This window comes from Aotus nancymaae, unplaced genomic scaffold (genome assembly GCF_030222135.1).
Source record: "Aotus nancymaae isolate 86718 unplaced genomic scaffold, 86718_ANA_hifiasm-v0.15.2.pri h1tg000108l, whole genome shotgun sequence".
NCBI lineage: Eukaryota > Metazoa > Chordata > Mammalia > Primates > Aotidae > Aotus > Aotus nancymaae.
The window spans coordinates 28389158-28401450 of NW_026988523.1; the positions used below are offsets into that span (position 1 = coordinate 28389158).

Consider the following 12293-nt stretch of genomic DNA (forward strand, 5'->3'; position numbering starts at 1 on the left):
ATGCCACTCTACTCCAGCCTGCGCAACAGACCCTATTGCAAAATAAATAAATAAGAAGAAGAAAAAAAAGGTAATTTCAAGGGGGAAGAAAAAAGATCAAAAAGGTTCTAGACCTAAACAATAAGAATTTTAAAATATCCAATGATCTGCAATTATTAATAGAAGGTCACCAGAGATTTTAGTGAAAGGATGGCCAGACTACAGTAGGTAGAAGACTAATGAAAGATAAAAAAGGAAACACAGACACCTCTTTTAAGAAATTTTATTGAAAAAAAAATTTATTGAAAAGGAAAGGAAAAAGATTACTAGGCAGTAACTAGAACAGTAATTCTCAATTCTGGCTATAATAACGCTAGAAGCTTTTAAAAATTACCAATGCCTGGAATCACCCAGACTAATAAAATCACAATCCCTGGGGATGGAGCCCAGGTATCAGTTTTTAAAAAGATATCCTCAGTGACACTAATGTATAGCCAGGATTGATATACAGAGAGCTAAAGAGTAAAACAGTGCCCAAGGGGCGTTAACTGGGAAAGAGAGCAAGAAGATGATAGATGATACAAATCTCAGATGAAACAGCTAAGGAATGGGTCAGGAACAGAGGCTGATAGCTTGCCTTGAAAAAAGAAAGGACATCTCATCTCAGGAGGCTGGAGGGATAAATGATTGTGGATATAGAGAAGCTAAGCACAGGGATTTGGGGAGTTCATGTCCAAGGCCCCAATTTTCATAAAGAAGAATATAAATCAACTTCTGAGCATCAGCTATTGGACAGGAAATTTGAAGAGTGAAATTTAGTGAAAATTCAAAATATCTGTTCAGGAAATGCAAAACAAAAGCCTAACCAAAAGCATCAACAGTCTAGTAGAGATGAAATGTACCTTGCTATCTGCAGGGGCACCACTGGGCACATTTATGTGATTTTTCTCCAGCAGTGCTGAACCATCCCCTAGCAGAGGAGCAAGAAAAAAGGAACCAGAGCACTGCTCCAAAATTGGCCATTTAGTGGGTGGAATGGGGAAAAAAAAAGATGCGCAGGAGGTAAAAGTTTAGATGAACTGTAGTTGAGAAACTCAACAATGAGATCTCGAACAGATAGAGAAGGGAAAGTGATCTACACACCGTTTAACTGGCACAGGATATAGTAGACTTTTTTTTTAGACAGAGTCTCGCTCTGTCACCAGGCTGGAGTGCAGTGGTGCAATCTCAGTTTGCTGCAACCTTCACCTCCAAGTTCAAGCAATTCACCTGCCTCAGCCTCCTGAGCAGCTGACTACAGGCGCATGCCACCATGTCCAACTAATTTTTGTACTAAGGTTTCACCATGTTAACCAAGATGGTCTCAATCTCCTGACCTTGTGATCTGCCCGCCTTGGCCTCCCACAGTGCTGGTATTACAGACATGAACCACCACACTTGGCCAGGATATAGTAGCTTTAACGCTGGGTGCCATAAGCTATTAATCTAAGATTTCACTGATTTTTGTCCTAGACAATCTCATTAAATCAGATTTCCCATATCCTATATTTGTTCTATGAAGGAATGTCTGCAACTAACTTTGAAATGCACAAAACATAAGATGCACTAATAGTTATGTGGATAGATAAGTAATAAAGCAAGTAAAGTAAAATGTTAAAGTCTAGAAGGTGTGTGTTGGGGGAGAGGGAGAGTGTAGGCTCTAGAATAGCACTTTTCAATAGAACTTTCTAAGATAATGGAAATTTTCCATAATATGTTCTGTCAAATATGGTAACTATTAGCTACATGTGGCCAATGAGCACTCAAAATATAGCTAGTGGGATTGAGGTACTTTGAATTTTTAGTTTCATTAACTTTTGGTTAATTTAAATTTAAACTGACATAGCTACATGTGGCTAGCAGCTGCCATATGAGACAATGCCACACTAGATTCACGTAGCCCTGGATTCAAGTCTTAGATCCACCAATGGCTGTTACTTTATTTCTCTGAGACTCAGTTTATTATTTTATAAAATGAAAACAGCAATAGCACCTATTACTTCACACAAATTAAACAACATAAAGCAGATAAAGCATGAAGCACAGTCCTGTACATACGGCAAACACTTAAAATTAACATTTATTATTCCAACTAAATGAGATCCATGAGCAAAACCATCTATTTGACTCACCACTGTGTTCCCAGTGCCCAGTACAGTGCCCCACACAAAAAAGACACTCATTACATGAATGTTTTTACAGTTAAAAGACTTTATATTTATCCTATTAAATTTCTTTTTGTTCTTTTCTTCACAAAAAGTAGATACTTGATTAAATTTGATGTTAAGTCCACTGCTCCAATCTGCTGAAATATTTAATCCTAATATATATGATACCCTTTTGAAATTTTGATAAATATGCTGCTATAATTTGAATGTACCTTCCTCAAAAATTCTTATGTTGGAAACTTAATCCCCAATGCAGCAGTGTTGAAAAGTGAACACTTTAAGAAATGAATCCCCCATGAGTGGATCAATGCCTTTATCTTGGAAGTGGATTAGTTACTGTGGAGTGAGTTCCTAATAAAAGGATGATTTTGGCATCTTTCTTTCTGCCCATGCATGCTCTCTTGCCCTTCTGCCTTCCAACATGGAATGACACAGCAAGAAGGTCCTTGCCAGATGTGGATCCCTCAACCTTGGACTTCCCAGACTTCAGAAATATAAGAAATGAATCTCTGTTTTTTATAAATCACCCAGTCTCAGGTATTCTGTTATAGCTACACAAAATGGACTAAGACACATATCATCTATATATTAATCTGAGACATTAATAAAAATGTTAACCACAGTCCTGTAACATTTTTCATGCTCTAGATTATCACTGGGTGAGTACTAACAATCAATTTAGCTTCACTTTCATCCTTTCTATGTCCATCTTGTCCATAAAGTACTAAGTATGAGAACCTTATAAAGATTAGATTATACCAATTTGTCCTTCACTGAAACTACCTTAAAAAGAACTTAAACAACAACTCACCCTTCAATAGCCGGAGATCTGTCAGGACGAGTACTTCCTCGAGATCTGTATCTCCGACCCACTGGCAGCCGTGGAGGCCTTGCTCCCCAGAAGTCAGTGTGAGTCTGGTGACCCCTTTCATTGGCTCTATTATCTTGGTCCAGTGGACTGCTACTTAGAAATGGTCTAAAATCTTGAAAAATCATAGTGTGATCCAAATGGCCCCAAAGCTAGTAAAGACCAGAAATAAATCACATGTTAAAAAAATGAATCAATAAACATCTGGATTGTTTACAATTTTTTTGCTATTACAAACAGCCACTGTGCCTTCTGCTGCAGAGGTATGAGTTTCTCTCTTTTTGGTCTTCTGGCCTCCATGGTTTCCACTAAGAAATCAGCAGAAATTCATCTTATTTAGGATCCCTTATATGTTACAAGTTGCTTCTCTCTTGCTGCTTTCAAGATTCTCTCTTTATCTCTGGCTTCTGAAATTTTAAATATAATGTGTCTCATATAGATGTCTTTGAGTTTATCCTTTTTGAGTGTTAGTTGAGTTTCTTGTATATGTACATTCATGTATTGCCAAATTTGAAATGGTTTCGGCAATTCCTTCTTAAACATGTGTTCTGCACCATTCTCCCTCTCCTTTCCATGATACATATTTGGTGTCCCACATATCTCTTGGGCTCTGTTCATTTTTCTTCAATCTTTTTTTTTTTTTTTTTTTTTGAGACAGAGTCTTGCTCTGTCGCCAGGTGCCAGGATGGAGTGCAGTGGCGCGATCTTGGCTCACTGCAACCTCCGCCTCCTGGGTTCAAGCAATCCTCCTGCCTCAGCCTCCCGAATAGCTGGGACTACAGGTGTGCACCACCACGACCAGCTAATTTTTGTATTTTTAGTAGAGACGGGGTTTCACCATGTTGGCCAGAATGGTCTCAATCTCTTGATCTTGTGATCTGCCCACCTTGGCCTCCCAAAGTGCTGGGATTACAGGCGTGAGCTGCCGCACCCGGCTTTCTTCAATCTTTTAAATGTGTGTTCCCAAACTGTCTAATTTCAATGGACCTATCTTCAAGTTCACTAATTCTTCTGTCTGCTCATATCTTTTGTTGAGCTCCTCTAGTGAATTCTTCATTTCAATTATTATAATCTTCAGCTCTAAAATTTATATTTGCTTCCTTTTAAAAATTGCTATCTCTTTATTACTATTCTCTATTTGTTGAGACATTATCATCTTGAATTCCTTTCAGTTCTTTGTCCATGGTGTCCTTTGGCTCTTTGAGTATACTTAAGACAGCTGATTTAAAGTTTTTGTCTAGTAATTCCATTAATGCTTCCTCAGGGTAGTTTCTGTTCATTTATTTTTTCTTGTGAATGAGGTATATTTTGTAGTTTCTTCACATGCTTCATGTTGAAAACTGAACATGGCTGGGCATGGTGGCACACGCCTGTAATCCCAACACTTTGGGAGGATGACCTGAGGTCAGGAGTTCAAGATCATCCTGACTAACATGGTGAAACCCTAACTCTAATACAATAAAAAAATCAGCCGGGCATGGTGGGGCATACCTGTAATCCTAGCTACTCAGGAGGCTGAGGCAGGAGAATCACTTGAACCCAGGCAGCAGAGGTTGCTGCACTTCAGCCTGGGCAATAAGAGCTAAACTCCATCCCCATAAACAAACAAACAAAACAAAACAAAAAGAGATGGGTGCAGTGGTACGTGCCGGCTACTCAGGAAGCTGAGGTGGGAGGGTCGCTTGCGCCTACGAGTTCAATATTAGCCTAAGCAACACAGCAAGACATTCCAAAACAAACTAAAAAAAAAAAAGAAAAGAAAGAAACAAAGAAAAAGAAAAGCAAAATGCTCCCCAGGTCTTTGCTGATTAGCTGTTGGAGGCACTCCTTCAAAACGCAGCCAAGGCCTTTATAAATCTGCCTTAACATTCACTTCCTGCTTATGCTGACCCTAAAGACAAGCCAGGGGTGAAAGCTAATGGCCTTTTCGGGTCTTTTCTAAGTATGCATACTGCCCTGAGCCTTGCACTTGGTTTTCTAGGTTTCCCATCACAAGAGCTTTTCAAAGCCCCTATTCCTCCACAAAAACTCACTCTACAGCTTTTCCTCTCAGGCTTCCAACATCTTATTGTTTGCCCTGTTAATTTTTTTCCCCCAGGTGGCAGTCCTTTGGGAAAAGGACAAAACAGACAAACACAATCCTTTAGAAGGAAGAGGGTCCACTCTGCTCTCTCTGGAATCAGGCACCAACATGGGGGAACACAGGCTGCCATCTTCAAGACTGCAGTCATACCAGGAAGGGAGGTGAGGCTCGGGTAAGTTAAAATGCTACAAAGATCTCCTATCTTGTTTCAGTGTCCTTTCTTCTGGCTAAGTATTTGCTTGGCTGCTGTAAACCTTTTAATCCTTTGCCTATCTTTCCAGAGTTCTGATAAGCTTTATTCTGACTTTTTTGTCAACTTGTTTGGTGTTTCTATGGAAGGATGACCCCCAGAAGTCCCTACTCTACCATTTTCGCTGACATCACCCTTCACTGAGGTTTTAGTTTGCTTTCCCCGATACTAATAAGGCTAAACATCTTGTCGTGTAATATTTACCAGCCATTCATGCCTTCTCTTTCCTTTTTTTTGGTGTTTAGAAATCCAAATATTTATTTATTTTTTTTTTCTTTTTGAGACAGAGTCTCACTCTGTCAGGCTGGAGTGCAGTGGCACGATCTCGGCTCACTGCAACCTCCGTCTCCTGGGTTCAAGCGATTCTCCTGCCCCAGCTTCCCAAGTAGCTAGGATTACAGTTGCGTGCCATTACACATGGCTAATTTTTTATATTTTTAGTAGAGATGGAGTTTTACCACGTTGGCCAGGCTGGTATCGAACTCCTTACCTCAAGTGATCCACCTGCTTCAGCCTCCCAAAGTGCTGGGATTACAGACATGAGCCTCTGCACCCAGCCACATATATTTCTTAAATTTAAAACATCTTGTTAAATCACACTGACTTTAATTGCCTTAGTATCTTTTATTAATTCTGTATTTTAATAGTTAATGGCTGGTAACAGAAATGCAACTGATTTTTGTGTATTAATCTTAGCTTGCAGAAAATTTGCTGAACTCTTAATAATTCTAATAATTTGTGTACACAGAAATTTGTGTACACAGCTCATGCCTGTAACCCTAGCACTTTGGGAAGCCAAGGCAGGAGGATCCCCTGAGACCAGGAGTTCAAGAGTACTCTGGGCAACACAGTGAGATCCTGTCTCTATAAAAAATTTAAACCATTAGCTGGGTATGGTAGCATGCACTTTAAGTTCCAGCTATTCAGGAGGCTGAGTGGGGAAGACTGCTTGAACCCAAGATCCTGAGCTCAAGTTCATGAGGTGGAGGTTACAGTCAGCTATACCGAACCCTAATTACATGCCATTTTTTTCCTATAAATACATAGCTATGGAAAAGTTTAATTTATAACTTATAACTTAATTTATAACTTAGGCATAGCAAGAAATTAACACAATATCTAATAATAAAATAGAACAGTTATAACAATATACAATAATAAAAGTTTTGTAAATGTGGTCTTTTTTTTTTTTTTTTTTTTGAGATGGAGTTTCGCTCTTGTTACCCAGGATGGAGTGCAATGGCACGACCTCGGCTCACTGCAACCTCCGCCTCCTGGGTTCAGGCAATTCTCCTGCCTCAGCCTCCTGAGTAGCTGGGATTACAGGCACGCACCACCGTGCCCAGCTAATTTTTTGTATTAGTAGAGACGGGGTTTCACCATGTTGACCAGGATGGTCTCGATCTCTTGACCTCGTGATCCGCCCGCCTCAGCCTCCCAAAGTGCTGGGATTACAGGCTTGAGCCACCGCGCCCGGCTAGTCTTTTTTTTTTCGAGACAAGGTCTCAACTCTGTCACTCAGGCTGGAGTGCAATAATGCAATCACAGTTCACTGCAGCCTCAATCTCCTAGGTTCAAGTGATCCTCCCACCTCAATCCCCCAAGTAGCTAGGACTACAAGGATGTACCACCACGCTCAGCTAATTTTTAAAAAAAAATTTTTTTAGAGATGGTGTCTAACTTTGTTGCTAAGACTGGTCTCAAACATCTGGCTTAAAGCAATCCTTCTGTCCCAGCCTCGTGAAGTACTGCAATTGAACCATGTGCCTCTGTGTCCTGCTTTAAAATATCTTATTGTAGCTGGGTGCAGTGGCTCATGCCTGTAATCTCAGCACTTTGGGAAGCTGAGGTGGGCAGATCACTTGAGGCCAGGAGTTCGAGACCAGCCTGGCCAACATGGTGAAACCTTGTCTCTACTAAAAATACAAAAAATTAGCCAGGCATGGTGGCATATATCTGTAGTCCCAGCTACTCAGGAGGCTGAGGTTGCAAACCTAGGAGGAAGAGGTTGCAGTGAGTCGAGATCACTCCATTGCACTCCAGCCTGGGCAACAGAGCAAGACTCTGTCTCAAAAAATAAAAATAAATAAAATTATCTTTTGTAGTATATTCACCTATTTTCAGACCATGAGACCGCAGGACTGGGGGCGTGGGTGGGTGGGTGCTCTACTGTACCAATTTAGACTCCTCCAGAGTAAAAAAGCTTATATCCAACCCTACTCTGGTCAACTTTTTTATTTTCTTTTTGGGAGAAGGAGTCTCACTCTTGTCACCTAGGCTAGAGGGCAGTGGCATGATCTTAGCTCACTGCACACTCTGCCTCCTGGGTTCAAGCCATTCTCCTGCCTCAGCCTCCAGAGTAGCTGGGATTCCAGGCGCCTGCCACCATGACCAGCTAAATTTTGTATTTTCAGTAGAGATGGGGTTTTACCATGTTGACCAGGCTGGTCTTGAACTCCTGATCTCAGGTGATCTGCCTGCCTCAGCATCCCAGAGTGCTGCAATTACAGGCGTGAGCCACCATGCCCGGCCTGACCAACATTTTCAAAAAGTTTTTAAAATTCTAATATAGAAGCTAAAGAACAAAAAGTAATATTCATACTAAAAATATCAATTAGATTTCTCGGCCAGCTGCAGTGGCTCACATCTGTAATCCCAGAACTTTGGGAGGTCAAGGCGGGTGGATCACCTGACATCAAGAGTTCAAGACCAGGCTGACTAACACAGTAAAGCCCTGTCTCTACTAAAAATACAAGAAATTAGCCAGGTGTGGTGGCCCATGCCTGTAATCACAGCTACTTGGGAGGCTGAGGCAGGACCGCTTGAACCTGGGAGGCAAAGGTTGCAGTGAGCCAAGATCGCACTATTACACTCTAGCTTGGGCAATAAGAGTGAAACTCCATCTCAAAAAAAAAAAAAAAAAAAAAAAAAAGCCGGGTGCGGTGGCTCATGCCTGTAATCCCAACACTTTGGGAAGCTGAGGCAGGCAGATCACAAGGTCAGGGGTTTGAGACTAGCCTGACCAACATGGTGAAACCCCGTCTCTACTTAAAAATACAAAAATTAGCTGGGTGTGGTGGCATGCAGCTGTAATCCCAGCTACCTGGGAGGCTGAGGCAGGAGAACTGCTTGAACCCAGGAGGTGGAGGTTGCAGTGAGCCAAGAGCGTGCCATTGCACTCCAGCCTGGGTGACAGAGCGAGACTCCATCTCAAAATAATAATAATAATAATAATAATAATAATAATAAAGATTTCTCTAAATACTGGTGACGTAAAACACTTTTTCATTTTAACTGCCATTTACACTTATCATCATGGTAGCTGCCTGATTTCCTTTTACTTTCTAGTTACAGTCTTTATCTATTAGAGATCACTGGTTTCTAGTCTGAAAAATGGTCTAGAACACAATAATTCTCTTGACCCAAAATTCCAAAGTAAACACGAAGTTTAAAAACCTAAAACTATACTTGTCTTTAATAAGTGAAACAGTACAAGCAGACTCCATGTTCTCAATCATCTATCTCACTAAGGTAAATTATAAGGAATCTATGATTCCCTTACTATATAAAATTCCACAACATTTACTCACAGAAAATGACTCTCAAAGTAACCATTAGCTTCATTACAATATAAAAATGACATATTTAAAATTCTGACTGGAAGAAGTCAAGCAGCAAGTTCACAATAATCTGCTTTGATAATTACATACTTTAGATGAATATAAATTGTTACCACACCTAACAACAGATATAATTTCTAAAGGATCCAAGCTGAAAACAGCTTTGATATCAGCATGAGGCATTTTTCTACTTGCACAGAAAATGCAAATTAGAGCCAACTAATAGTAACAGTTAATGTATTTGTGGCCTATTTTAATCTCAAAATAAGAGTGTACCCCGACCAAAGAGAACATAGGATAGAAGAGCACACCTCACAAATTTATACCAAATCAACGCTAAAGATAAAAATAGCTTCAGGTCATTTGTCTGAGTAGACTTAGATAAGCATAAAAGAAAAAAAATAGTTCATACAACAAAACTGGGTATTCAGGACACAGCTTACATAAGTAAAAACTAATACGGAACACTATCATAGAGTTTTGCCAAAACAGCCTAAAGAATCACAGACAGTTTGACAAGTTTTGCCTTGAAAAACTGAAAACCTTACTTTGGATAGAAGTACAATGGCAATATTTATGAAAATATTTGGGGTAAACTATTTACATGTTCAAAATAAAAAACAGGATGGACAACATCTTCCATTTAGCAGACAGAACCTGCTCTGCACTAACCATGATCACATCAGCACTTCTTAAAATATTATGGTCTGTTCCTCAAAAAGTTAAACAGTTACCATAGGACCCAGCAATTTCACTCCTAGTTATATAACGAAGAAAATTAAAAACATGTGATCACACAAAAACTCGTACAAAAATATTCATGGCAGCATTAGTATTCATAACAGGCAAAAAATATAAACAACCTAAATGTCCATCAACTGATGAAGGATAAACAAAATGTGGAATATCCACACAACGTAATATTATGCAGCCATAAAAAGAAATGAAGTACTGATATATGCTACAACATGGATGAACCCTGAAAACAATATGCTAAGTAGGAAAGAGTCAGTCACAAAGGTTCACATAGTACATGATTCCATTTATAACAAATATTCTATATAGGCAAATCCATAGAGACAGAAAATAGATTGGTGGTTGCCTAGGGCTGAGAGAACTGTGTAGAAATACGTAGTGACTACTAATGCATATGGGGATTCTTTTGGGGATGATGAAAAAGTTCTAGAATCAGTGGTAATGGTTGTACAATTCTGTGAACTTGAGTTGGTTTTAGTACACTTTAACAGGGTGAATTACATGGTATATAAATTACATCTCAATTAAGAAATACTAGTCTAGGGCTGGGCATGGTGGCTCACACCTGTAATCCCAGCACTTTGGGAGGCCAAGGCAAGTAGATCGCAAGGTCAGGAGTTCAAAACCAGCCTGACCAACATGGTGAAACCCCGTCTCTACTAAAAATACAAAAATTAGCAGGGCATGGTGGTGTGTGCCTATAATCCCAGCTACTCAGGAGGCCAAGCCAGGAGAATCGCTTGAACCCAGGAGGTGGAGGTTGCAGTGAGCTGAGATTGTGCCACTACACTCCAGCCTGGGCGACATGGAGAAAGACAGACTCCATCTCAAAAAGAAGAAAAAAAAAAAAGAAAAGAAAAGAAAAAAAGAAACATTAGTCTATAAAGATGAGTCGATTAAGGATAAATAATTTTATAATTATTAACCTTAGAAATGTAATCTCGAAAAAGTTCACAGGCGATTTTGTGAAAACATTAAATCAAAGTAAGGAAGATACTCATCACCCCGAAATGTTTCCTAGTGTGCCTTTGTAATCCTTCCCTCCTGCCCCTCCCCATCTCAAGCAACTACGTCTTTCTGTGGTTTGCATTCTCTAGAATTTTATGTAAAGGGCATCATATGTATGTACTCTGCACCAGAGGAATGATGTAGCTAATTAGTGAATGGCAAAAGTCTAACCTCTACTGATTTCACATTTCTTCAGTGAGTGGAGTTCATGTATTAGGAAGTTGCAAAAATGCAAAATAAGTGGTTCTGATTATGTATGCCAGCTCTGCAGCCTCTAATTCTCAGGTAGGTCATCTTGTATAAACTTAGGATGTCCATTGGGCCACAGTTCAACTTTGTGCTCCAATTCAGCTGAACATAAATTATATCTATTTTTTGAGACGGAGTTTCGTTTTTGTTGCCCAGGCTGGAGTGCAATGGTGTGATCTCAGCTCTCCTCGACCCCCACCTCCCTCTCCTGTCTCAGCTTCCTGAGTAGCTGGGATTACAGGCGTGCACCACCATGCACAGCAAATTTTGTATTTTTAGTAGGAATGGAGTTTCTCCATGTTGGCCAGGTTGGTCTCGAATGCCAGACCTCAGGTGATCCACCCGCCTTGGCCTCCCAAAGTGCTGGGATTATAAGGGTGAGCCACCACGCCTGGCAAAGTAAATTTTTATATCCATCTGTCTGGTGTTCTATGCTTTATTTCTCAGTATGTTCTAGGCTCAGCTAGAGGAAGTATGATCAATGATCAACCATGACATGCCTAATACAGGATAACAGTTTAACAAATATAATGTAGCCATTAAAGAATATAATTTTTTTTGGAGACAGGGTTTCTTGCTCTGACACCCAGGCTAGAGTGTGGTGGCACGATCTCAGCTCACTGCAACCTCCGCCTGCCAGGCTCAAGCGATTCTCCCACCTCAGCCTCTCGAGTAGCTGGGGACTACAGGCATATGCCACTACACCCGGCTAATTTTTTTTGTTTTTGTTTTTGTAGAGATGAGGTTTTACCATGTTGCCCAGGCTGGTCTTGAACTGGGCTCAAGCGATACGCCTCCCTCATCCCTCCCAAAGAGCTAGGATTACAGGCATGAGCCACCACATTCAGCTATAATTCTAATAACTATAGAGAAACAAGTAAAAGATTCATAACATAATACCAAGTAAATTTTTAGAAGCAGAAATACAATAGATACACTCTTACGACAGCAACTCTAAACAGTTATAAGGTATGCAGATGAAAAATGAGAAGTAGTATGCTAAAAATACATAAAGCTATAATCGAGTAATGAGAATATGGGATATTTCTTTTCTTTCTTTTTTTTTTCTGAGACAAAGTCTTGCTCTGTCTCTCAGGCTGGAGTGCAGTGGCCAGATCTCAGCTAACTGCAACCTCCACCTCCCGGTTTCAAGCAATCCTCCTGCTTCAACCTCCCAAGTAGCTGGGATTACAGGCACCCATCACCAAGCCAGGCTAATTTTTGTATTTTTTGTACAGATGGGGTTTCACTGTTGGCTAGGCTGGTGTGGAAC

General features: G+C 40.2%; 1 protein-coding gene across 2 annotated transcripts in view; it reads right to left on the reverse strand.

The window, feature by feature from the left end:
* RNF115 (ring finger protein 115) overlaps positions 1–12293 on the reverse strand; it is an 84746-nt gene that overhangs the window by 26780 nt on the left and 45673 nt on the right. For both annotated transcript variants that reach the window (XM_021672701.2, XM_021672702.2), the window contains one exon: positions 2998–3206. In XM_021672701.2, coding sequence (XP_021528376.1) covers positions 2998–3206 — 209 coding nt within the window. The remainder of the gene's footprint in view (positions 1–2997; positions 3207–12293) is intronic.